The sequence below is a fragment of the Eucalyptus grandis genome, chromosome 2 (genome assembly GCF_016545825.1).
Source record: "Eucalyptus grandis isolate ANBG69807.140 chromosome 2, ASM1654582v1, whole genome shotgun sequence".
In the NCBI taxonomy this organism is placed as follows: domain Eukaryota; kingdom Viridiplantae; phylum Streptophyta; class Magnoliopsida; order Myrtales; family Myrtaceae; genus Eucalyptus; species Eucalyptus grandis.
In genome coordinates, this window is record NC_052613.1 from 15,404,150 (window position 1) to 15,431,414 (window position 27,265).

Here is a 27,265-nt window from a genome sequence, read left to right on the forward strand (position 1 = left end):
GGAAGACTTTCAGTTTACCTCCATCAATTTATGACCAGATCAAGCTACTGTACCTTATCTTCGTTACATTAACCATTCAAGCATTATAGTATACTTTGTCCCCTTCAATGATGGAGCAGTGGAAGGCCCACATAGCCGGAGACAGCATATATAATATATATTTATATGTGTATATATTTTATAGTAGCATGCTAGGTTACTGATTTTACAGAATCAAATCACAGTGCCAGACAAAAATTTAATAGAAGATTTAGCATTGCCCTACGTAATTCAGCTGTCTGGATCATTATAGAGCTACCCCCCAAATCTTTCTGCTGGCTAGTTTCCCAAGAAGCTGCATAATAATTTCCACTGGTCATTCGGGTCCCAAGATTGCCCCCTACCCGGGGCAACAAAATTACAAATTGTGCCAGGATAAGTCCCATCAGGCATGGGGCAAATAGGTCATTAAGGGGGTCTGATGGTTATCATTGGTTTTCAGCTTTGCACTGGCTCCCACATGGCACGAAAATTAAACTCTCATGGGGGCACATGGTTAGGGGCTCCTACGATTCATGCTACAATCCATGCAGGCCTAGTCAAAGCAATTAAAGAAGGAAATTATAGTTTATCTTTGACTGATCCTGGTTTTAATTATGCGCCTCAATTGCCCACTTACATTAAAAGATAGCTCTAGGCTTCCTCACCCTAAATTATTAACTTTTTTCTCTTCTTTCCATATGCTGAAATCCCGTGGTGTAATGATTCAGATTAAAACAGGACTTTCGATTTTTTCTTTTCAATTTTTAAAATAAATATACCAAAAATTCTAAAACTTATTATCAAGTCTTAAAACTTATCTATTGAGTTATAAAATTTTCAAAAAATACAATTAATTCTCAAAAGCTACTTTTTGTTTATGCATATGGATATAGTTAGTAGAAGGAATTGATTGCACAAATTTAATAAATTTTAGAATTTAATTATAATTTTTATAGGACTCAATTATAACTACACTTTTGTGACAAACTTTAAAACTAACTTTTTTCCGTTGCTTTTTATTTCAATTAAAAATTCATTTGACCATTCAAGAACGTATGCAATATCTATTTCCTACTACGACATAATAATTGAGAAGTACGTATACAACAAAAAATTGTAAATCATTAGTTAAACAAGTCATGCAACCAAAATTCTACTTATTCATGTCCTTGCAAGTAACTAATTAGCTTGTTATATCTAGGCGTGTGTAAAATTACCTGCAAAACCTATAGAATTGACATGACGGATAGTTATTAAGGGCGCGAATGATAACCATTATGGTCAAAAATTGATTTATGGAAGAGAAATAGATTTTTCTATTTCTATTTCTAAATGGGTTTCTAGGCAAAAATATTCATTTAATAACGATACAAAATTTATCTTCCCAAAATAGAAATTCGCTTGATAACGATATAAACTTTCTCCCTTTCGGACGGTAGTGACTAGTAGTGGTTGGTGGCGACTGACGATCGGTGGCTAGTGATCAGTAGTGGTTAGTGGCGACTGATAGCCGTCAATTGACGAATGGCGTTCGGCGACTGAGGCGGCAACGACCAGTGACCGAGGCGGTTGCGACCGGCAACCGACAACCGGCGGCTAGTGGAGGCCGGTGTTTGGCGTCCAACGGCAATGAATGGCAGACAATGGTCGACTGCGATGGATAGACAACCGGTTCGTAACAAGAACGAATGATGAAAAAAAAAATTATTTCTCATTTCTATTCTAGAAATAGAAAAAAAAAAAATTACTTTTAATTTCTGTTCCAAATCTATTTCTAGAACAAAAATATATTTTAGAAATAGAAAAATAAAATAATTTTATCAAACGGATTTCTATTATAGAAATAAGTCTGGAATAGAAAAATTATTTATGGAATAGAGATTTTGGTTTGTCATGCACCCCTAAATTTACGCCTAAATGTCGCGAGGACGTTTTAGGTTTCAGAATTTCGGAACCGGGAGCATAGGATATATTTCAGAGTTCAGGGTCATTTCCAAGGACACGTGAGGAAGGAAGCTACATACTAACCTTCCTGGGCGTTTTGTTTTAAGTGCGATATCTCTAGGGAACCGCTACCTAGCAATAAATATTTCGAGGCAAACCTTGGCTTTTCTCATTAAGAACAAATTAATTATTATGTCTCATTAAATTAGTCATCCATTCAAATCTAAACACGTACTATCACGATAGTTAATAACAACAAATTAAATATTTTATATCTCATTAAATCGGTCATCAATGCAAATTCATTTATGTCTAGCATTCACTATAGTGTTCAAAGTCAAACCATGATCATTAAGGAGGATATTTGGAAAAATTACTAACATACTGCTATCACCTCAAATATAAACAGTTCATACATGACTAATACAAACTATAATATTATCACAAAAAAGCATTCTCTTGTTTTCGTTCTTTTGTGAACTTTTCCATTAGATAAAAAATCAATCGAATCCGACCCAAATATCATAAGGAGGTGAACATATGCAGAACATCGGATTGACATGGACAGAAACGATAAGGAAAAGACCAAAAAGATGATGTGTTCTGGTCTCTATTTGCATGCAGCAGGAAGATAGAGAGAGGCCAAGCCATTTGTCATGTAATACACCCGAGGAGGTCCATGTGCTGTTTCCATATTCTAACACACCATCTCAGCTCTGATGTTTGGTCATCTCCAGACCACCTCCATTTTCTATTCAACCGTCCAAAAGACGACACTGAGACTTCAATCACGACAAAATTCAGACCTCAGACGGACATATATATTATTTTTGAAGAGCAGGACCAATCTTACCAAATATATATAGATGTACATATTAAAATAGAATAAATATAATGAAAATCTTAAATTAATACCTCGTGATAAATTAAATTAATTTTTTTATCACAAAAGATCTCAAATTGATTCACTTTAATGAAAAGTAAATTTATGACAAATATATCGATTCACTTTACCAAAAAAAAAAAAGATCTCAAATCGATATACTCGTAACAAATTTATCATCTATTAATTTGTAATAAATTTTACTATCAAATTACTGATTTGGATGATACTTAGCAGTTAACGATGGTATCAATTTGAGATTTTACCATATATCAATTTATGGATTTTTGTGATATTGTTCTAATTCAACATAAATGAATGAAAAATAAATTTATTACAAATATATTGATTTGGGATTTTTATGTCAAAAATTAGTTTTTGGTGCCAGTTTAGAGATTTTTTTGTAATTAAAAAATTAATTTAGATTTTCACTTTAAAAAAAAAAAAAAGCAAAACCAAATTTAGCAAAATAATCCACCAAAAAAAAAAAAAAATCAGCAAAATAAACAAATGAATGCCATCCTTTATGGTCTCCTTCCTTTTATAAGATCCCATCTCCAAACCCTCCCTCTTGTCTGTCTCCCCATCCACATCTCTCTCTCTCTTCCCAAAACAGAGAAGGAAAAGGAAAGATTATGGTTTCCCAAGAAAACATTGACCCACCATTCTCAGCCCCCAGGATCTCATTCTCTGCAGATCTTCTTGATGAGAGCGACTTCATCTCCATTAACCCAGATGGCCATTTCCACAACCAAGTAACCAAAGCCAAAGAAACCGCAGCGATGGACCTCGAAAAGAAACCAAGAAACGGTGAGTTCGAGTTCTTGGCCGCCAGCATGAGTCCCCACAAGATGATGAGTGCGGATGAGCTCTTCTTTGAGGGAAAGCTGCTTCCTTTCTGGCAAATGCAGCAATCCCAGAGGCTCAAGAGAATCACCCTCAAGCCGAAATCCGGAGACAGTGAAGAAGTCAGAGATGGAGGTCGAGATCAAGAGCCGGATCGAGAAGAGGAAGAGGTGAGGAGCAACAGGAACTACTGTAATAGTAATAACAGAGACCAAGATCAAGAACAGAACAGGGTAAGTTGGTTTCTTGACGACGACCCATCGCCGAGGCCGCCCAAGTGCACCGTGTTGTGGAAGGAGCTCCTAAGGCTGAAGACCAAGCGGAGGGCTTCGTCCTCCCTCTCGCCCTCGTCCTCTTCATCGTCCACTTCGTCTTCCTCGAGCTCTCTCGGCGACGTGGCCTCCCTGGACGAGAGGAAGGAGGCCAGAGACAGAGACAGAGACAGGGAGAGCAGCACCAACTATGTCCAGAGGATAAGGAAAGGGTTGGAGAGGACGAGATCGAACAGCATTAGGATCAGGCCCATGGTGAACGTGCCCATCTGCACGCACGTGAGGAGCGCGAGCGGTGGTGGTGGTGGGTCGTTGCCTCATCTGTTTCCGCTGAAGAAAGGAAGAGTTTGAGAGAGACAGAAAGCAAGATGTGGATGGCGAAGGCGACGATGAAAGGGAAAGGGTTCGAATAAGGGAGAGATGTGAAGATTTTTTTGTTTATGTTTTCCTTTGCTTCTGTTTTTCTACTTTTTCGTTTTCATTTCCGGGTCTGCTAATTTCGTTGTTACGACGGATCTGCTGATTTAGAATGTGCATATGCTGACTTTGTAATTTGTTTTGTGGAATTAATGATGATTCATTCCATTTTGCTTCTTCCGGTCTAGTGAAAAAGCCAAGCAGGAATCTGCACTACATAGTGGCTTCAAATCATCAGTTCATTTCTTTTCCCATTTAGCAGATGACTGAACCAAGGTCCATTGGGATTACTGTTGATCTTGAACAGTAACCCATTATGCTCTGTAACTAATCCACGTGATGAACCATCGAAAAATGGGAGGGGAGTTGGAGCCTTTTCGGCTTCCAAGGAGGGAGGAAATCAAGGTGGAAACTCATATGGAAAGATGTAATGGTCCAGTTGTACTTGGGCCTTCCCATTGGGTAAGTTTTGGGTGGATCTGTATCTGATTAATTCCTTAAACCGTGTCGGTTTTGATCCAACCGATATTAATAAGGAAATGAATTTATTGACCTTCTAATTTTTTTTTCCAGCACTTCCTTTCTCGGATGTGCAGACAAGGGATAATTTAATCTCACTAGTAATATATTTCTTCGTACTTTGTATCTCTTCAGTGTATATCCAAAGAAGAAGTGTTGGAAGTTATGTCTTACCTTGGTTAGAAGCAATAATCATTCATTCCAACTTTGTTTAAATATGATATACTGGGTGGACTAGCACTTAAGTTTAGAAATTCTTTTGTGAGGATCTGTTTACGCTACACGTAATTAAATGTGCTAGGATTGAGTTTTGTCATATTTGTGTCAAAAATAGGTCAACTCGTTTATATGCAAAATAATAATGTCTCATTCGTGGGTTGACCCTTTAAGCCAATTTACGACATGTTTAGACATGCTCAATGACTAGGTTAACAAATTAAACATGTCAAGTGGTGAATGTGTAACTACGTGTAGAAATCATTCGTAATATACGTTTAAGGATATTTCCGCATATGTTTGGCAAAAAGAAAAAAAAAATTATTTCTACAAGTTTATACATAGAAGAGTTTTACGTCTTAAGGGTATTAAATATTGTCTTTGTAACTCTCTTAATAAATCTGTCGTGTTTGGATTTCAAGAACCTGACATGATTGATAAACAATGGCGCGTTCTAATCAAATTGCATTTCACAAGCAACTATTATGACACCAACATGGTTATGATAGAAAACATGAATTATCGGCCCTATTCGGAGTGTCCACTAAAATCTAGAGGCTAAATCGCGATTCCTATCCTTATCAACTAAAGGAATGAATTCTATAAGATTATAAATCTGATCATTAAAGAACAACAATTTATATAAAAATGAATCTTCTTTAGGAGGAGGAAAGCGTCATTAGAACAAAATATAAAAGAAAGACAAAGCTGCTAGTTTTGATGGTGAGGGCTTGTTCCCAGTAAACCATAGTTTGGGATAGTCTCAGCGTCATGAGCAAATAACTAAAGTCGTACAAGGTCTTCCTCCTTAAGCTAGTAATAAGGGCTTCCAACAAAGTTCTTTTACTCAGGATTTAATTTTGTGAATCCACAACTTGGCAATGTGGTGTTTCCCCATGTTCATCTCTCTAGACGACGGTAGCATCTCCTTAATTGGTAATTATTCGGGCCTATCTAGCAATTGACTATCTCTTGGAGGTTCACCTTGAAGGTCACGATAGATTGTCGACTCCACTGCAAACTTAAGTTAAACTCATAGGGGATGTAGACATTGAACTTCTCTTTTGAATTTTTATTTGTGTGAGAAACCCAAAGTTAAGGTATGCCACTGGCGTTGTGTGTTAGATGGTCTTTTATATGGGAGTTATAAGAGGTGAAGTATTTGCTAACCCTTGTCTTATGGAGAGGTTAAAAATATATGCTTTTATTGAGGCGATGTTTGGATCTTCAACTATTGTGCCTGCTTAATATGCTTTAGCATTACATTTCTGCACACACGTCCCAAAATTGGCTTTAGACTCTCATGGCCAACAAAGTATCTATACAATAAAATGATTCCTAGTGAGGGAAGAAGATTGGTAATAATGTCGAGATGATCACTAGTTTCAAGACCCCTTCAATGAAAAATCTTTGAGCCTAGCAAATTCTTTCGTTTCTCAAAACCTTAACCAAGCCTAAGTTACGTCCCTTGTAAAGTCTTATTAGATTATGACACTTAAATCAACAGAGGAATTTTAAATGTTAAACATTTCGCTTGAATAAGTACAGGCAAGATTGTTTATATCTCTTCTGCAAGTTCTTGACTTGTAACCTTGACAGAGATAACGTATAAATGAAGAACATTTCTTTTTGAGCATATGCTTGAATTATCCCTTTTTATTAAGCCATTGACCAAACATATATTATGGTCTTAATAGAAGAACCCTCGTATTGGTAATGTTGTATAGCTTGCAAGAAAACTTGAGCCCTTGTCCATTGCTCCTATTCAACATTTAAGTAGTTTTTGCTCCTATTGGATATTTCTGTAGCTTTTAAATATTTATTAGAAATTATGACTATCATTCAAGTCATCATTATTGTAACGGTTTTACAACAGTCATATAACGACTTTGTAATGGTCATATAACGACTTTATAACTTTTGATTTATTACTTCATAAGCTTTCATTATATTATAATGGTCATCATTTTAATTACCAATTGATTTATGATGGTCTCCTAACGGCTCTCTCTTTCTCTTATTCAAATATAAATTAAACTTCAAACCACAATATTTGAAGATAGACTATGTTCTCATATCTTTCATTTTCTTTTCATAGGGTTGTACACATAATGTTGTTCTATTCTTTCTCATATTAAATACAGAGTATAGAAAAATGTCTATTGTATCGAGGATAGCCGCTAAGGCCTTATGCACCAAGTTTCGTATTTCGAGGGACAGAATTATCTTTAAGGATAGTGTTTGCATGCCTTAGACATTTGTTTTTATTTTCTAATCTTTTGCAATGTATTTCCAACAGTTATTATTATTACCATGTCATCTGAATATTTTTCCAAAAGTCTTAAGGATAATGCACTGCCATCGCAGTTGGAATTGAAAGAATGATCGGAGATAGTGTTGGACAAGTATCGTGTATTCATGGGCAGTTTGTAGCGGAACATTATCAAGCATCAACATAAAAAAGCTTTTGGTCATTTCGGTAAGGTTATTTAGTGCGATACCTGTGTTTGTTTCTCCGAGAGGAACCTGGACGTTTGTAGGTATTTTCTTTCTCAAATTTGTGATTATTATCTTGTAAGCGTGCATCTAGATTTGGAGTTTGGGGTACTCAATAACTTTCTATGTTTTATTGATGAATTCACTAATCAGTGTTTGGAATTTCACTTTTGGAGTGATCGATCCGTTTGGTGCTGGATTTGAGTGGTACTCATTTGGAGGCAATCTTTGAGAATGCTTGTGAGATTGTGTTTTTAGATGATTTATCAGATGAATTTTGGTAAATCCCAATTTCATCCTCAAAACGCTATGCTGCGGTTTGGTAAACAATGCTTCTTCGTTTTCAACTTTGATTGACTACGCAATCCTGTGCTTCGTGACTGATTGGGATGTGCGTATTTGGATCGTTTTGATCTAATGAACATTGCACGTGTCGACGCATTCAATCTGAAAATTTTCGGATCTTTTCACTTCCTTGAGATCCGGGAGTGATGAGAAGTTTTAGTTGGTGGATCTGGTGGTTATTTGGTTTGTCTAGGAATTCTCTTTTTCGAATATGTACTCTTCTTCTATTCATTGCATTGTTCAAGCTTATGGTGAAACTTATGGTCTGGTGATCTTGATGAGTCATGAATTAGCATGACTATTTGATCTGATATGTTGACCCATCACTTTTGGGATTTTATACGAAATTGGTTGTTCTTCATGTAAATTTGTATACAAATTTAAGCAAAAAATAAAAATAAAAGCGCACACCTTTTATGGTTACTGAATTGGGTGTCCACTGCCCCTGTTTTGTGGGCAGAGATCTCCGTATATTACTATTTATTTTTTGTTTGACAAATTGCTCTTGTTGATAGCTTTTCACTCAATTTTGTGACCACGCTTTGTCCTCTGGCTCGCCGAGGGTGCTTACTAAATTGATGCCTGAGTCAATCTCATGAGGCTTACCTGGTTAGTGAGAGAGGAAAAAGTGTGACTAGAGAATGCAAACCAATGGTCACTCTTCATGCAAATTAGAGCTCCTACTTATTAGATCTAAGATGAGAGTCTAAATGAAGCAGAGTTAGCAGGATATTTGTGTGCAATAAACTACTTGTGCACGTCACCAGCATGCCTTCACCGCGGTAAGTGGTAGGATTATTACAGGAAGCCGAGGGGCATGTGTGCTATCATACATACTCGCATTTCCAAAGATATTCCTTTGAAGTTAGAATTTTCAAGCTTTAGTCTTGTTGCTCTATTTCATAAATTCTCTTATGTGCTTATAGTTCTCTAGTCTTTGATAAATTTTAAGCATAAGTGGTTGATAGTCTATATTTAGTTGCATTTGTCTATTAAGGGGAGGAAAATTTTAGCCATTATTCATGACAATGGCGATGGTTGGCTATAGTGTGGATATATTGATGGATAATCTTGTTGGTTAGACATTTTATGTAATGACCTCAATTTCTTGATCTCAAGTGTGTTGTCGTCTCATTTCCTTTATCTTTTCATTAAGCACATACAGAAGCATATATACAACACCTAGACAATAACAAATAGCTAGGAAAACAATTGTTTGCAAAACACAATTACATGAGTTACATTTACAAGCCCTTCTATCGTAGGCCGTTATATTTACAACAATTATTTATTCTATACTCAAAAGGCTAGGATAACTCTTAGCTCCTTTAGCGAGACTGCAACTCTAGAACTACTATGAGACCTCCATGCCTACAATTCTGAAAAACAACAGGGTGAGTTATAAATGTAAGAAATAAAACCTACTAATCTCCGGGTAGGAGGATGCCTCACCTATTAACAAGCACATAACCTAACCCGACCACTTGTCGATGGTAAATCAATAGCAAAACAAAAGCTAAATCTTGGTTAGTAACATGAGAAATCCTCAAACAATAATATGCAAGCATAAGCCAAGATTTATTACATAACATTAGGGACTCACTCCTCACTCAATCATATGCAAGCATATACAAATAACCCAATTAGTATATGAGAAACTCATGCACTTGGGATTCATTTGATAATAGCCGAAATTTAGTGACTCTTTCGGAATCCATTGGGCATCCGAAATTTATCGAGTAACGTTCCCTAATCTAAGGGTGACGACAATCCTTCAACTATGCATCCATCAGGCATCCGAACTTAAATAGGTAACGTCCCTTAATTAAAGGATGACAACGATTCTTCGACAATGAGTCCGTCCAGCATCATTGCCAAAATCCTTTGGTCGACCATTAGAAATTATTCCCTCGTGTGACCATACACCAAGCATAACAATTTGATTCTTATCTTCACTTTTAGTTCAAGGGCTCGAAGAAGTGTCATGCATAAGTGTGGGAAATAATTTACCGGAATTGAAATGTTGAACATGTTAGGCGTGGATCAAGGATTGCAACTTGATCTGACATGTTTGAGCATCAATCCAATACCCATCTTGGCTTGAGAATGTTACACATCAATACTGCACTGAGAACATGATAGGATCGGCCTGTTGTGACATGTTTACTAACCTACGGGAATGCTACGCCTCAATACCGCATTGAGACCATGAAAAGACCAGCTTGTTGTGACATGTTTACCAAGCTAGTACCAAAGTTGGCTTGGGAACGATATGTCTCAATATTGCACCAAGACTAACAAAAAGGATCGATCTATCGCGATCCCAAGTATGTTCAAGGTTGACAAAACCCTTTTTGGAGCTTGAGGCATGAATTAGAACATACACTTGTGAAATAGATCGAAATAGTTTGAAAATAGTTTTGCAATGGAAGAATCGAGCTATCACAAAAACATTTTCCCAAATCAGTTTGAAGTCAAGTAAAATCAAAGCATATCAAATAAGCACAAGTACTAGGTCTCTTCCAAAGTAACTCAAGTCCAAGCATGAGCCAAAGCTCATCAAATAATTACCAAACTTCAAATAAAGAACAAAGTCTAGCTAAGGTATAATAAAACAAGTACAAGAATTGAGTCACTTCCAATTCAAGTCAAGCTAAAGGCTAAGCCAAGGCACAATAACCAAGCATAAGAACTGTTCCAAGTAAATTCAAGCCAAAGGCCAAGCCAAAGTCCAATAAACAAGAACCAAACTCAATTAAGGAATAAAGTCTAAATCAATCCAAGCAAACACAAACCAAGCCTCGAGCAAACAAGAACAAGTAACAAACAATTTCAATCAAGGACTTGCTACACATTTGGATTAGCATAAAACAACGCCATAATCAAATATTAGTAAGTTCTACTTACTCTTTCGTAAACCAGTGGCCTCAAATGGCGAGGGCAATGAACAGCTGAAAGGATGCTTAGAGGAAGAGAGGGCCGACTAGAGAGAGAGATGGAGGAGTGGTCGGTTGAGCAAGGGAGAGAGAAAAGTGAAAGGGAGATGAGGTAGTGTGGAAATGAGAGGAGGATGCCTCAATTTATAGGCTTTCCTAGACTTGCTCTCCAAGCCTTAAGCCAAGGTTTACCCTCCAAGTCAAGAAGCATTTAAGATGAGCATTAAATGCAAGCTAACTTGATCATCAAGTCTCAAAATGGGGTATGATTATGTCTAAGAAACTTGGGACATGTCCACATGATATTTAAGAACTAAATTCTAAGCTTGGGTGTGTGACTCTCTCATTCTAGTGTGAAAAACAGTTTTGGGTGATTTTTGAAATCAGTATCATTATCTTACCAAACCGGCTCAAAAAATTATAATTAGAAGATATTGTAGAGAAGTACTTAGATAACATTTTATACGAAGGAAGACAAATCCAATTCGTGCTGTAAAAACAACAACAAATCACTAATCACACCCAACAATCTACCCTTCGAGTATATCCAATGGCCACAAAAAAAAGACTCATTTCGAAATCCAAATCTTCACAAAACTCTTTAAAAATTTTATATGTTGTAAATATGGATATCCTTCAAAATTTTATGATGGAAATATGTCCAAATTCAGAAGAAATTTTTTTATTAAAATTCGAGAAGGCAACCTAGTCATTGTTTTCACTGCATTGGGCAAGGTCCAATTGGTAAATGATTGGGCTCTTAATCCAGCCATTTTACCTCAGAAAAATATGAAATTTAAGTATGTTATAAATCAAGACATTTTGAACAATTTTCATGGAGGAAATTTGTCCAAATTCAAACTATGAAAATTTCTATAAAATTGGAAAATAGTGAAGGTCTAATAGTTTTAAAAATGAAAGCTAGCAAATCTAATTGGGGAGAGGTGACGCCCTACTTGGTCTTGAGTCAAGAAGCATTAATGGTTGGATAAACTTATCCTTCAAGTTTCTAACTAGGTTGTAAGTTAGCTTAGACACCTCATCTCGGATATTGAATGGCTAAATTCTAAAAGATATTGATGTAGGCTTATCTTGAGTCCAAAGTTTGACTGGGCCTCGCCAGGTGACGCCCTACTTGGACTTGGCTTATCTCGGCCAGTGACCGTTTTTCACTCAAAATCTTCTGCTTTAACATCATATGAGATTTTAGGTTCATTGCCAATTATTAGGCAAAAGTACACCCCAAATGTCAAAACTTGGCACGGAAGGACACTTAAGTGCCAAAACTTTGAAAATGTACACTTAAGTGCCAAAATCGAAGTAAAATAGATCGGTTAAGTGATTAAAAATCGGCCAAATTGCTAACGTGGCAATTTTTTCGGCAAGTTGACTACAAAACGACATCGTTTTGCACATCGACATGGCGAGAAAATGCAAAAACAACGTTGTTTTTGTCTCGATGTGTAAATAATTAATATAAAAATTAATTAAATTAAATTTTAAACTAAATTTATTTAAAATATTCTAAAAAATAAAAACTTAAAATTAAAAAGGGGGCGCCAAAGGCGGGCGGGAGGGCGAGCCCTCGCCGCCATCGCTTGGAAGGGTCGGCGACGAAGGGGGAGGATCGGCCGTGGTCGCCGGCCCCTAACCGACCGATGGCGAGGGTCGCGAGCCCTCGCTAGGTGCGGGCCAAGGCCGCAGCCCTTGCCACCGGTCGACCAGGGTCGACGACCCCACCTACCCTCCCCTCTCCATCGCCAGCCCTTCTGGTGGTGGCGGCGAGGGCTCAACCCTCGCCCACCTCCCTTCGGCACCTCCCCCTCATTTGTTTTAATTTTTTTTTTTTTTAATTTTAAGTTTTTTTTATATTTTAGAATATTTTAAATAAATTTAGTTTTAAATTTAATTTAATTAATTTGTATATTAATTATTTACACATTAGATACAAAACGATGTCATTTTTGCATTTTCTCACCACTTCGGCGTGCAAAACAACACCGTTTTGCACTCAACTCGTCGGAAAATTGCCACGCCAGTAATTTGGCGGATTTTGGCCGGAACAGCACTTAAGTTATCCATTTTACTCGATTTTGGCACTTAAATGTACATTTTCAAAGTTTGGCACTTAAGTGTCCTCTGTGTTAAGTTTTGGCACTCCATGTGTTCGTACCTCCCAATTATTATGAAAATTTAAACTGTTAGATGAAAGTGTGATTTAATATTTAAATATTCAGTCATCTCTCTTGGGCTCTAATACTATCTAAAGAGGAGAGAATAGAGTAAATAGAGAATCTGTTATTTTGCATTAACCACTCAATGCAATATGATGTGAAGTCTCAAAAGTTCATAAAGACAATAACTCGGTGGACATTGACATTGGTAATAGGTCGTTAATGCCTTCTGGAAGATGAGTGCCTTGTTCCTTCAAACAAAGATTAAGTTTAATGAACATACAAGTATTTCTCCTTTAACATTTATGTCCAATTTTAAATTACGTTCTTTTAATGCTTAGGATATGCTTCTTCTTTTCAGCATATGTCCCTTGGGCTGGTCGAAAGACTCTTATTGCAGGTCTGTCTAAGTGAGGAGTATGTGAACAATGCTATGCATTCTGACATAACCTTTTTGGTTGAATGTGAGCTCTGATTGTCTGTTCAAGTTTCTGTGCTCTTGTGAATTTAACCTTATTCCTCTGACTCTCCTGTCTGTTTTTATATCAGGCTGCCTCATGATTGAATTGCTTGTTGCAGCGAGACAATTTTATGTCCAGAATTTGCTTATCCGTTTATACATTCCTTGCAATGCTTGATGGCGGTTTACCAGGCAAGCTCTTGTATTCTTTTTAAGTTGGTAATAACCATCATTTCCAGCAGTCACGTTCCTAATCTTGAGGAAACATGCCACACTAACCCAGTTTCTCTCATCTTAAAGAAGCCTTGTTAATCTATTTAACTGCAGAGACTGCTACATGTGGGCACATGATGCATTTTGACTACTTTCACCTTATGTTTGCTTACAGGAGAAGGATGCAACTAGCATACAGATTCCAAACATAAGATGGGAGATTTTTTTGAGTTGATGATGAGGTCATGCAAGTTTAGCTTAGTATCGCAAAGGGCCTATATGCTTAGTTCTCTAACTCACTAGATCCTTTTAATGCTAGAGGTTCACGTACTCCAGGTCAGTTGAAATTATGACAGATAATGCTTAAGAGCTTCTAAGAGCTGCTGATCAGTATCTTATTGAAGGACTTAAGCGACTGTGAGTGTGTCATTGTGCAGGTTAGCTGGAGAAGTTATCTGTCTGTTTTCTTTCGATCCCTGAATGATTGGGAGCGTCTATTGCAGGAAATATCTGTGGAAAGTATTTCAACTATGTATGAGCTCCCCAAAAATTTCCATGTGACTAATTGAGAAATTCATGCAATCTTGTTGATCCTGGAGCATTTTGATACATTCAGGCATCGGTATGCAATCTCACCAGGTTTTAAACTTCTAAAATATACTTTATTCTGCTCACAAGATGACTAAGAATGTTAATTCTTTTGAAGTTGGTTTCTTGGCAACTAGCAAGCTAGTGTCCCCCGGGTTGCCATTGCTGGGGATTGCTGTACGCAAGTGGCCACAATCCAACTTATAATACCTGGGAAAGAGCCGCTGGACGTTGCTTAGGTGCTGGACATTGCTTAGGTTTTCATCTAGAATTCTAAAGCCATGCCTATTATCACCTTCTAGAAAAATTTCATCCAGGCAGAGATTTAACAGTATTATCTTCAGTTTCTGCCTGACCTTTCTAGTTTTTTACCTGTGTTTGGGTAAGTCCTTGCATCTGCCTTTGTCACCCAGTGGGTGTGCTTGCTGCATTTGTAATTTCACAAAGGCTTGCTAGGGAGAAAGTTTTGTTTTAGGTCGGTTCTTTCCAGCTTTGGCCGTGGTATTGCTCCTAGCTATATAGCTTTCTAGGGGAAAAGTGTTAAAAAAAGTCCTAAACATTTTGTGTTTGTACAAATTTAGTCCTAAACCTTTTTTTTGTGCCAATTAAGTTCTAAACCTTTTTTACGTTGTGCCAATTTAGTCATTTCCGACCAATTTTGGTCGGATTTTGCTGACTAGATGCCGCCAGTTGACGTGGCATGATATTTGACATAAATAACTTTTAATAATATTTTAATTTTTTTGAATTTTTTTGAATTTTTTTGAATTTTTTTCTTTTTCTTTTTTTCTTTTTATTTTTATTTTTTCATTCTCCTCCTTCTTCCTCCAGTCGGTTGCTAGACCTCGGTGACCGGCCAGAGGTGACGATCGGCAAGGTCAAGGTCAACCTTGCCGGCCACCTCGGTAGTGGCCGCGAGGGCGGCCTTGTGTTGGGTGGCGAGGCTTGCCTTCGCCGTATTTGGCGAGGGTTGAGCCTCACCCACGGCCGGCAAGGGCAAGCCCCGCTAGCCCAAAGGCAAGGCCAGCTTGAGGCCGCCTAGGCCACGAGGGTAGCCTCGCATCAGGCCGGCGGGGCTCGCCCTCGCTAGATTCGGCGAGAGCAAGCCTCGCAACCACCGGCGAGGTGGTTGGTGAGGTTGACCTCGACCTTGCTAGCTGTCGCCCGGCCGGTTGCCGAGATTTGGTGACCGGCTGGAGGAAGAAGAAGAAGGAGAAGGAAAAAAAAAAAATAAAATAAAACAAAAAAAGAAAAAGAAAAAAAAAGAAAAGAAAAAGAAATTTAAAAATATTAAAATATTATTAAAAGTTGTTTACGCCAATGCCAATCAGGCCATGTCGGGTTAGTCAGCGTCTAGTCAACAAAATCTAGCCAAAATTGATTGGAAATGACTGAATTAACATAACGTAAAAATGTTTAAGACTTAATTGGCATTAAAAAAAAGGTTTAGGACTAAATTGGCACAAATGCAAAATGTTTAGGAATTTTTTAACACTTTTCCCAACTTTCCGGACTAATGACTTGCGCGAAATTCAGCCATGTCAAAAGAGTAATGCTAGAGGTAGTTGATTTGGCAGTGAAATCCATCTTCCATGGATTGGTCGAGTGAGAGTGGATGGCATTGTTTTGGTAGTTCAAATGAATCTTTGTTGCTCTAAGGATTGAGTATTGCATGCGTCTGTCTTCGTGTATCTATTGATAAGTCCGGTATATACATTAGAAATGCTCGACTATTGCCAATTGTGCAGGGCTTTACCATTTTGTGCTGAGAAACGATATATATATTACTTCTGTCACCCTCCTAACTTCATCGAGATCAGTCGTATAATCTTAAAATATAAGTCAACTTTTTACTTTTGTGGACGTGGAGGGAAAAGCGTCGCAATCTCCTTTTGGTTCTAGCTCGTTCGGCGTTTAGAGGGAGTCGGCAGTCCTCGCGACGTAGGAGCAAGCCGGTCCAAGTGGTAATTCATCTATATTCATCTTGGAGCCCTGTTTATTACATAAATAAATATTGCAAGGATTGAATAAGGTAGGACTCTGACGTAGTATAGTTCTTTTCATCTGTCACACACATCTTTTTCCTTGCTTGAAATGAGACTCAGTTAGCGTATGTGAGACTATGATTGAGTTTTCAATCTCATTTGAAAACAATGTATAAACTCAATGAGAATTGAGACTGTTTGTTTCGCAAAAATGAGTAATTTAGAAAATATTTTCCTAAAAAAGGACTGCCTCTATTGTATATAAAAATGAATTTTTAAAAAATATTTTCATCATCCACGAAAATCACAAAATATAAATTATTGTCGATAATAAAAATATTTCTTGTGAATTAATTATTTCAATCAATACAAGCCATAATTTGAGAAAAACGTTTTCCAAATCAACTATTTTCCAACTAAAATGGAATCTAGATACACTTCAATTCCCAAGCAAGATTTTTTTTTTCTTTTTCTTTTTTCATCTGCCAACAATAAATCAACAAAAAGGAAAAGTGGTCTCTAACACGATTAGCCAGACTCATCTTTTCATCTTCTTCCTTGCTAGAATCGCATGCTGCAGCCTGGGTTGAAAATGTACAGTGATGTCGAATAAGTTGTAACCTTTTGTCTTACTTTAAGTTTTGCATTTTTGTGCCAATCCATCTAAATGTAATGAGATCCTAATCTAATAGTGTCTAAAGTTATCCACTGACCAAAGGTGAAAAACCTAAGTCTTGTTTTTGCACCTCTTGTTTCAGAATTCACCAAAAATACATATGTCCATGTTCATTCATGTATTATATAAATTTGTCTGTCGAATAATTAGGGAACAATTATAAAAAGAAAAAACATTCTAAACCTATTGCAATTATACGAATTCAGCAATAAACTTCTTTTGGTCAATTGAGCTTAAATTGACACAAATGCAAATGGTTTAAGACTTAATTGGCCAAAAAAATTAAAGATTAAATTGACACAATTATAATATATATAGGATTTTTTTGATAATTTTCTCAAATGATTAGTTTCCTTGCATAGGGAATACTTAAGTATTAAAAAATTTTAAGGGAATTTACACAAAATAAAATTAGAATGTTTTTTTTTTTAAACTTTCTTTTGATTAAAAATTGTGAGCTTGACCTTTTTTTCTTGGCTGCAGTTGGTTGCTTGCCTGCTTAACAAACAGTCCTGGCTGCCACAAGAAAATCTTTCTCTCTTGCCGTCTACTTTAACTCATCTAACTCAATGTTAATTTCAGCAAGCTGCTCGGGACGTATTTGAAATTAGACTTAAAGTTTGGGATTTTTCAGAGACAAAAATAGTTTAAGGTATAGTAGGGATTAGATCTAAAATTTGGAATTTTTAAGGAATAGACCCAAAGTATATCTGTCACGCTTATATAAGTTTGACATTTTTTATGACACAAAAAAAAAAAAAAATTGGAGTGTTTGCGTCATAAAAGTCAATTTTAGGGGATTTTAGTGATAAAAAAATTTAGAGTATTTATGGCATGATCAGTATAGCTTAGGATAACGAAGCGTGACGGTCTGATTTGGATGTGGGCCCTACAAGCCCCGGCTCAGTACGAACGCAAAAAGGCGCGGGGAAGAGCGAATCCGGTGGGAACGGGCAAAAGCGAAAGCCAACGTCCATCCCTTCGCCGTCGCCGATGGAGTCCGCCGGCGACCGCGACGACCCCGCTGGCCACCGCCCCCGCCGGCCGGAGGAGAGAGGCCGGAAGCGCAAGGCGGAGGCGGAGCTGGGGCCCGTCGGCCACTGCGCGTCGCTTCGCTCTCCTGCGGAGCGGGTGCCGCCGGGCCAGAGCTTGGTCACGCACGCAGCCGACCGAAAGACTTCGGTGCGCTCGGCGATCGAGATGGTCGGCTTCCTCGACCGCACCTTTTTGCACATCGATCTTTTCGAGTGAGTCCGTTTTCAGTGTGGAGGTTGATCGGTTGCCGGGACATCAGCTGATCGATTGAGGAATTTCGTCATGCCGTGCCATTAGTGTAGACTGTAGAGTCCGTGTGGTGTTTGGCGTAATGCGTGTGGCGTTTTGCTGTTTAGGGAAATGCGTGGGCGAGATGGTTGAGAATGGAGTGATTCCTGTGCTTCCTGCTTTAGTGAAGCGTTCGGAAGCGCCGCCATTGGGAGAAGGTGACAGCCGCGAGAAGTTTCACCGGCGTGAAGTCGAGAAGACGAGTGAGGTACTGGGATCTATTGCTGTTGAGGTGAGTGTAGTTCATGTTGCTAATCTTTTTTCTTCCGAAGTTTTTTGAGATGTTAGATGCGATTAAGGTGAGCGTTCGTGTCTTCTTTCAATTGGAAATGTTAAAACTGCTAGTCTAAATTTGGATTAAGTTTGAAGCACTAGATTCTGGTCAAGGGCTATTTATTCTGCTCAAGTGCTCTTTTCTGTCTCTTGGGTTTTGACAGTCAGAGCATCAACATGACTCAGATAATATTGATGCCATATCCTATCTGCGCTCTCTGTTGAAGAGGCACGAAGCAGGCTTTAGTTCACCGTCAGCGAATGGTCTTGTTGTAAGAGCAGCCAACACAGTTACAGAGCTTGTTTTAGGTATAGGTAATGGCAACGCCGACGTCCTTGTAAGGTATTGTGGCTTTCATTCTTGTCTGATTGTTTGTCATTTTTTAATGGCACATCTTTCCTTGATTATTCAGTGAATTTGTAGGATGGTAGTTGGTATTCCACTATTTGTGGAGTTGCAAGGAGCTGCATTGTGCGTGATGGCTTCGAAAAATGAAGAGAACAGGAATCAGGTGGTCACATTTTAGGAACTTAAAACTTCCATTTTGTCATTCTGCAGCAATACTCGCCAAAAAGTCTAGTGTGTATGGAGTGGCTCTTATGTTTAACTTTGCTTTATTCAAAAGTTGCAGCACAAGCATCATTTTTTTTTTCTTTTTAAATTTTAATGGGCTGAACTTTCATAAATACAATTATTGACACGTAACTTTAAATAATGTATTTATTATTTTTATTAAAAATAATATTCTAGACTTTAGCAGGAAAGAAAAATGCTGCCTTTTATTTTTCATATGCCAAATGAACTATTAGTAACTTGTCATTTCAGATCGTGCACTCTGGTGCTCTTCCAAGCATCGTGTTGCTACTCAAATCTGACAATGCTGACATACACATTAAGGCGGTAATATCTCCAGAAAGCCATTGTGCTTATTGATCTATTTATGTGCTAATTATCGATTCTTAACTCGTTGATTGCACCACTTTAACTGACAATTTTCTGTGTTCACTGGTTTTGCAGGTTGCATTGATTGGTGTTCCAGTGTTCTTAAATGCAAATGTAGAGAAAGATGTGCTGGCTGCTGGAGGTTTGCAACCTATTGTTAGATTGCTCAGGCATGACTATGTCTTGGGTATGCATAGGTCACGATGTCTTTTGCTCAGTTGGTAAAGCACCTGCTTGTTGCAGCTATTTCATGCTGGGAACTACTGTCTCTCTGTGAAATTCGAAGTTTGTCTTTACGATGCAGTTCCAGCTGTGTTTGGAGCCAGATGGAGGCAACTCGCTTAGTTAGACAATTTGCTGCTGCCAAATCAGTTCGTAAGGTGACTAACCAGTTCCAGCTATATCCTTTGCTCTGTAGTTTTTTGTCTTTTATATATTTCACTAAAGAAATATCATTTATATTACTTTCTATAGTGAAAACGTGCATCCCAAGAGCCCTCTGCCAGGGCCTCAGAGAACATATAAATATCTTTTTGAGATTCTAATATTGGACCTATGATAGAGCCCTTACAAATGATCCTCATTGTTTTCTCCTTTCAAAATTTCAGCGAAGTAGCTAATGTCTGCTTCTTCAGTGTACTGAAAATTCCACTATATTTTAAAATGCATTAATGACAAGACAAGTACCCAAATTGACAAATGATAATGTCTACTTTCCTTCATCATACACATGAGCAAGCTTTCTTACTGCATGCATCTTTTATTTAGTCTGATGTTTGTAAATAGCATATATAAATGTGGATGTATTAGTCTAGAAAACCTGATGTACTAATCATACAATGTGTTAAGTACAATAAATACAACAGAGGTTTTAGTTAATGCATATCTGTCTTTTGATCCAGAGGGTTCTCTGGTCAAGTTAAACTTTCTTATCTTCGAATTTCACACTTTGGTGCCCTAGCATAAGGGTCAAAAAAAGATGTTAATGGAAAAAATGTCTTAAGGGATGATTTTTACTGCTCTTTCTCTCTTAAGAAGCTAAATGGTTTTGTTTGTATGCTTTTTGTGATTAGAAGCTGATTTGCTTACATTCTTCAACAATGTGTACTTCTTGTCCATTTTAATGAAAAGCTTTAAACAGGCTATCGTTTGGAGGGGTGCAGTTCGTCCACTTATTGAGATGCTTTGATCTCCTAAACTTGAAGCAAGGTGCTTGTCGGCTTCTGCATTGTGGAGATTGGCTCTAGTCATTTTACTCTACTGCACTGCTGCTCATAATTATATGAATGTTGTGCTCAATTCACATGAATGTTTTTCTTTTCCTTTATAGCTTCAACGACTTTGATTTCCCCAGTGTTTGTAAATTTAGAAGTTATCACAGATTTTAATGATATCCTTTAACTTCAGGAAATGGGGGGTTTGCACCTGTAGTTCTGTCTTTACCGTGACTGGTTAATCCTATTGTAGGGTTAATACATAGTAGATGTCATTTTGGTTTGCATGCTAAGTTGCTGTTAATTCAGTCAACCTATTCAACCTCTGGAAATGAACTCATTGTCATCTTGCAGTGATTCATAGAATACTTAGCCATGACTTGCTGATAAATCTGGTAGTTCAATTTATTCTTCCTCCAAACTTCATTATCTGCTTTCTGACTGCATGAAAATGAGCAATAAATTTGCTTGGAGGAGAGCAGCTCGTTGGTTGGGCTCGTTGTGAGATTCCCTGTACTCACTATAGGAAACACAATTTTAATTTCAGAACTCAGACACCCAGGTTGGTATTGCTCATGAGGGTGGGTTACTGGCATTACTGGGACTTCTAGATTCAGAAAGTGAATCATTGCAGGATGTTGCTGCATGTGCTCTTCATACTCTATTGGATAATGAGGTATTGAATGGTCAGAAACTTCTCTGGACCAAGACTCAAATCCTACTCTTGAAGCGGGTGGCTGTTGACAACATTCCTGCATTATCTAATGGATTTTCTTCATTTGTCACAGGATAACGTGTCAGATTTTATAACTGTTGGTGGCTTTTGGAAGCTACAGCGAGGAGAATTCACTGGCCGAGTAAGTCTTAAGTCATTCTCCTTGTTGGCAACTCTCATATCATACTTAAAAATAATTATCCAAGTAGACAAAAAAATATGTGTCCTGCTCCTGCTAGGATATGTACAATTAATGCTGAGATTATTTCTGTATCACCAAATAACATAACCTAATGAGAAAATTCCTTCTCAACTTGGGTTCATCCACTATGTTTCCGTAGATTCTAAATGTGCTGCAGCAGGCTCTACTCAACTTTCCTAAAATTGAGCTGGAGTACTCCATTGCACAAAGTTGTGTTGTTAAACTTGACATAAAGAACCAGGTCCCCTGTGCATGATTAATGAACCTTTTCGTAACAATAGAAGTTATTGGATAGGGATGCTCTAGACCGGGTTGTAAGTTGAGTGGCATGTTGCTCTTGTGTTCTAAGTGTAGAGGATATTTAGCTTGAAGCTCCACATTGCAATCTTTTTCCATATTACTAGAATAGGGAAGTAACAAATAGGGAAAAGTTGTTAATTTATTCCCTATATTGTGGGAGTTTCAGCAACTCTAATTTGGTGATTTTGGTCCATCTACTTTGTATGTTAGCAACATTCCATCCGACTTCTGTTAGTTTCTTTTTGAGGTAGATGAGGTTGTATCGCTGAGGTAGCCACAGCCCCATTGGATTTTTTTTTTTTTTTTTGAAAACCCTAACCTGAGTAGGACTGAAGGACTGTCTTCACTATATGAAGTGCAGGGACTAAAACCATTAACATTAAAGTTTAGGGGGCCACTTGCCAAATTTCCCAAAGCATAGCGAGAGTCTAGACAATAATGACAATTATTTCCATTTAAATTTGGGCGTCTAGCAATGCAATAAGGAACTAACTAGGTAATTTTTTCTTCTTCAATGATTTATAGTGCTACCATGACAAATTAAGTGCCATATTCAATAATGTATCTCAATTGGATTGGAAATCTGAAGCAGTCAAGCTCGGAAGCTGACTCACTGTTTTGGGGCACACTACAAGCCTATGAAGTATATGAGATGCTTCCTATAGAAGCATTTCTGTGCCTCGTGTTAAGATTACTGTGAGTTTGTTCACCATGTTGTTTTGTAGGCCACAAAGAATCGCGTTAAGGAAACAGTGGAGAGATTAGAGCAAAAGATTCAAGGCCAAGTGCATATTTGTCTTTATAAAGACATTCTTCGTAATAGTGATGCTTATTTTGCAATCTTTTTATTCTGGCGATGCTTACATAGTGTAGGCAGGTTGTGCAGCATGCTTTTCATGCTTAACACTACTCACATAATTTTTTGGTTTTCTTCTATGTAGGTCTTCAAACACTTATTGCTTTTAATGCGTACATCAGAGAATATCATCCAAGGAAGAGTGGTTGTAGCTCTTGCACATCTTTCTCCCCCAACCAATCTACGGATGATTTTTTTCAATAACAATGGTATGTTATACTTTTGAGTTTTTATTAGTTTTTTAATGTCCAACATTTCATGCTCAAGGGCATCAACTACCATGTTAGAAATACTTTTAGTGACTAAACAAGCTATTTTTTCATGAAGGATTGAAATTGCTAATTGGGTTGCTTATTTCTTCATGTCCTAAGGAGCAAGTTGATGGTGCACTAGCATTGTTCAAGCTGGCCGACTAATCAATGATCGTTTCACCTGCAGATGCAGATTTACCTCCTCCAGCACCGCAAGTATGCTTTTTCTGTATTTACTCTAGACCATCATAATTATACCTTATAAGAAACTTGGTCTTCGAATTTATAATATCTATACTCATTGATTGTTCCAATCGTGTTTCCCGACGCTCTTTGTTGAAGGAAGGATTGGTATCCTAGGGCTTTTGATCAACAACGCCATCTAATGGTGATGGTGATCTTTAAATTTGAGGGACTCGAAAAGTCCATTCGCATTCAATATTATGTGACAGGAGAAACAACATTCTATGAGATGCACTGCAGTTTGGCATGTCATATGCTGGGTAGGAGGTGCATTTAATCATCGTTAACGAATAATTATGTTTATAGAGATTGACTTGTAAATGGTCATACCATCATAAATAGCACGGGGTGCGCAGTCTTCCCAGCACATAATCTTATAATCGGTCTCTCGTTCTTTTTCTTTCTCATGGTTCCAGAGCCATGACTTTAGCTGCATGTCAGCTAGTGTGATTGAAATACCTAGTTGAGTTGTTGGGATTCAGACAAACAAAGCCTGTGGGTCTAGTTTGTGACGATCAGGGTATACTGAACATTTCTTCCGACTGGGAACCAGGACGAAATTAATTTCTGGTTATATCAAAATAGCATTTTGTGGGTTCAAATGATTAACTTGCTGACTTATTTACTAAGTCTCTTGGTGGTCCTTTTTTAAATTACATATGTAACAAGGAACTTATACTACGGAATAAATGCTTATACTTTAAGGGGAGTGAAACGATAGCTCTATATTTTAGACATACCTGCAGATATCTATATTGCATTTATCAGTGTAGGAGGGCGCCACAGTAAAACTGAACTGAACCATTTAGTCTAGAAATGTCTATTTGGAAAAAAAAAAAAAAATTTGCCTCTCTTGTTCCTTTAGTTTTGCAATTACTATAAATTTGATTAGTTGATCTTTTTCTTGTTGAAACAGAACATATATCTAGCTACTTCCATAAATACTTGAAGAGGGACATGCACATCCATAGTACTGACTTTACATTGGGGATTTTTAAGATCCTTCATAGGTTTAGATTCATCATGCCAATCATAGCTCCAAAAATACTAACATTTTCTTTGTGGTCGTGGTGAAAGGTGAATCTGTTTTGAACACAAATTGATTTGGCTTGAGAAGTGGTAGTAGGATTCTGTTCACCCTATTCTTGTTGTCCTTCTGAATGGAGCATTTAGCGAACTATATTTTACTTGTGTTCAAAACATGGGCTGTAAAGTATATTGTATGCGAGTTTATAAGAATGATTTTCTCCTTTTTAAGAGATTCTTATGAACCTTCTAACTAAGGAAATTTTGTGATAAATGATGAAGTTGAGGATAATGGAGGATTCTAAAATAATTGAATATTTCCTCAGTATTCAGCTGTGATTTCTTTAGTGGTATTCATAATGAGACCTCACCTTGCTGATACTTTTCCTAAGTTCTACCTTGGGTCACTAGTTCTACTTAGTTTACGAGACATTCTTCATCTCAGCTTCAGCAAAACTTAAAGGAGTGTAAACATTGCAAAGTACGAAGTAATTATGAAATTGATATTTCATGTTGAGGCCTTAAATGTGAAACTATCCTTTGTTCTGCTTTCATCTTATTCCTACACAGTGTATAAGCACAATGCATTACTTTGATTGTTGATACTACTCACGCAGTTAAGCTTGTATTATTGTCCATTAAGTAGTTGCCATATTGGTGAACATGAATTGCCTTTTGTTAGAGATAAAAATTTGCGAACATCTTGGAAGGGAAAGACTGGAGCACAAGAGAAGGGAAATTGATAGAGGCAGAATTCTCAACAACAAAGGACGAGTTTGTGGGTGTGCTTTTCGTGGCAGAATACTGACATTGGCATGATCTCAAGCTGATGTCTGTGTCACATAGGCATGGTTCCATGTCAATAGGTGGCCCTCTAGAGATCTTGGACATGTCTATAATTTAAGGATGTTACAAACAAGATATTAAAGTTTGAAACTTGATATTTTTCTCTTTCACTGGGCTCTAATACCATCTAAAGAGACCTTACCAAAAAAAAAAAAATACCATCTAAAGAGGAGAGAATAGAGTAAGTAGATATTCTCTTACAGTAAGATGTAAGATATTAGAAGTGCATAACAACAATAATACAGTGGACATTAACATTGTTCTCAGGTCATTAAAGCCTTCTGGAAATCGAGTGCCTTGTTCTTCAAACTGTTTCACAAAGATTAAGTTTGAAAATTCTATTAGTACTTCTCCTTCGACATTTATGTCCAAATCTTAATTGCTTTCTTTTTATGCTTTAGTAATGCTTCTTTATTTGATGATATGTTCAATGCGCTGATGGAAGGAGTCTTATTGCAGGTCTATCTGACCAAGCAGTATGTGAACAATGCTAGGCATTCTGATGTAACCTTTTTGGTTGAATGTGAGTTCGGGTTATCTGTCCAAGTTTGTAGCTCTTGTAAATTCAACCTAATTATTCTGACTCTTGTGTTCATTTTGATATTGGGCTGCCTCATGGTATTGACTTGTTTGTTGCAGCTAGACAATTCTATGCACACAGAATTTGCTTGTCTGCTTCTTCAGATACATTCTGTGTAATGTTTGATGGCAGTAATCAGGCTAGTTTATTTATTATTTTTTAGTTGGTATGTAATCATCAGTCGAGTTGGTATTTAATCATCAGCTGCGGCAGTCTGGTTCTTTTTCTTGAGGAAACATAGCTCAGTAATCCAGTTATTCTCATATTCAAGAAGCCTTATTAAGCTACTTAACTGTAAAGATGGGCATATTTGGGTATATGATGCATTTCGACTTATTTCACTTTATGTTTGTTTAGGAGAAGGATGCAACTAGCATAGAGATTCCAAACATAAGATGGGAGACTTTTGAGTTGATGATGAGGTCAATGCAATTTTATTTAACATGGCAACAGGCCTATTTGCTTTACTCTCTAGCTCACTAGATCCTTTTACTGGTACAGGTTTATGTACTCTGGATCAGTTGAAATTACACCAGATCTTGCACCAGAACTTCTTAGAGCTCCTGATCAGTATCTCATTGAAGGACTAAAGTGACTCTGCAAGCCTATCATTGAGCAGGTTAGCCAGAGAAGTTACCTGTCTAGTACATCATTGAGGAATTCATGCATCTTGTTTATCCTGGAGCATTTCGATGAATTCAGGAATCAGTAAGTAATCTCAACAGTTTTTGGACTTCTAGAATTATATGATTAATTCTGGTAACAAGATGTCTATGAATGATAAATCTTTTTAAGTCATTGTATTGGAAGAATAATAAAGGTCTCTGTTATTTGGAAATTCTGTGGTCATTCAGCAACTAACAAGCTTGGTATCTTCTTTACCAAAAAAAAAAACAAGCTTGGTATCTTGATCAGGGCTAGGCTTTTTGCATACCACAAGAATGATTATTGGCTTGATATCTATACCATTTTCCAGTAAGGCCTGGCTAAGGCACTGTCCACACATGCAACACGCTTTTAATCGTGTTCTTGTTGTATGTCCAGAGATGCCGCAGACTGTGCACAGTCTGGACACAATATTTGACAAATAACTCCTGTTTCATGTTGGATCAGCACTCCTCAACATTATATCAGGATAGAATTCCAAGGCACGGGGTTACAGTTTGGTCACATTTGCATGTGAAATCTCTCGCCTCACAAACTCAGGAGCGAGCCAGTTGGCTCTTACATCATTAACAGTTGGGCAGTTGAGAATCTAAAATTAGTTACTAAGAGCCATAACTCATATCACTAGTGGTTGATCCCTTTGTGCGACTATCACACCGAAGTCAAAGGCTGCAACATTAAGGCCCCAGAGTTTGGCTAAGCAAGCTAGTGTCACCGTGGTTGCCATTCCAAGGGATTGCTCATTGCAAATGGCCAAATCCAATCTATATTACCAAACAGTGAGCTGCAGGACATCGCTTAGGGTTTTCATCTAGAATTCATCCTCAGAAAAATTT

General features: G+C 37.5%; 3 protein-coding genes across 3 annotated transcripts; all 3 read left to right on the plus strand.

The window, feature by feature from the left end:
• The first annotated feature begins 3,409 nt into the window (after positions 1-3,409).
• Positions 3,410-4,560, plus strand: LOC120290359. The gene has a single exon (XM_039306390.1). It carries the CDS (start codon positions 3,484-3,486, stop codon positions 4,315-4,317), a length of 834 nt encoding a protein of 277 aa, XP_039162324.1. The 5' UTR covers positions 3,410-3,483; the 3' UTR covers positions 4,318-4,560.
• A 13,305-nt stretch (positions 4,561-17,865) lies between these two features.
• On the plus strand, positions 17,866-24,240 carry LOC104424529 (ARM REPEAT PROTEIN INTERACTING WITH ABF2-like). Its single transcript, XM_039306260.1, has 12 exons — positions 17,866-18,238; positions 18,383-18,546; positions 18,752-18,930; positions 19,012-19,099; positions 19,414-19,488; positions 19,606-19,751; positions 19,835-19,910; positions 20,672-20,739; positions 21,292-21,420; positions 21,533-21,601; positions 22,903-23,026; positions 23,189-24,240. Exons 1-8 carry the CDS (start codon positions 17,872-17,874, stop codon positions 20,717-20,719), a joined length of 1,143 nt encoding a protein of 380 aa, XP_039162194.1. The 5' UTR covers positions 17,866-17,871; the 3' UTR covers positions 20,720-20,739; positions 21,292-21,420; positions 21,533-21,601; positions 22,903-23,026; positions 23,189-24,240.
• Positions 20,941-26,358, plus strand: LOC120286203 (ARM REPEAT PROTEIN INTERACTING WITH ABF2-like). Its single transcript, XM_039306815.1, has 9 exons — positions 20,941-20,947; positions 21,356-21,420; positions 21,533-21,601; positions 21,801-21,902; positions 22,554-22,657; positions 25,585-25,706; positions 25,823-25,902; positions 26,121-26,185; positions 26,265-26,358. Exons 1-9 carry the CDS (start codon positions 20,941-20,943, stop codon positions 26,356-26,358), a joined length of 708 nt encoding a protein of 235 aa, XP_039162749.1.
• The last annotated feature ends 907 nt before the right edge of the window (positions 26,359-27,265 follow it).

Bases quoted from the DNA above. Each gene is read 5' to 3' on its own strand.
- LOC120290359 (XM_039306390.1), top strand. From the start codon at position 3,484: ATGGTTTCCCAAGAAAACATTGACCCACCATTCTCAGCCCCCAGGATC.
- LOC104424529 (XM_039306260.1), top strand. From the start codon at position 17,872: ATGTGGGCCCTACAAGCCCCGGCTCAGTACGAACGCAAAAAGGCGCGG. The intron at 19,100-19,413 runs GTGGTCACATTT...TTGTCATTTCAG, and splicing joins ATGAAGAGAACAGGAATCAG to ATCGTGCACTCTGGTGCTCT. The intron at 19,752-19,834 runs GTAAAGCACCTG...TTTACGATGCAG, and splicing joins CGATGTCTTTTGCTCAGTTG to TTCCAGCTGTGTTTGGAGCC.
- LOC120286203 (XM_039306815.1), top strand. The intron at 21,903-22,553 runs GTCCCCTGTGCA...AATCTGAAGCAG, and splicing joins AACTTGACATAAAGAACCAG to TCAAGCTCGGAAGCTGACTC. The intron at 25,903-26,120 runs GCTAGTTTATTT...ATGTTTGTTTAG, and splicing joins TGTTTGATGGCAGTAATCAG to GAGAAGGATGCAACTAGCAT.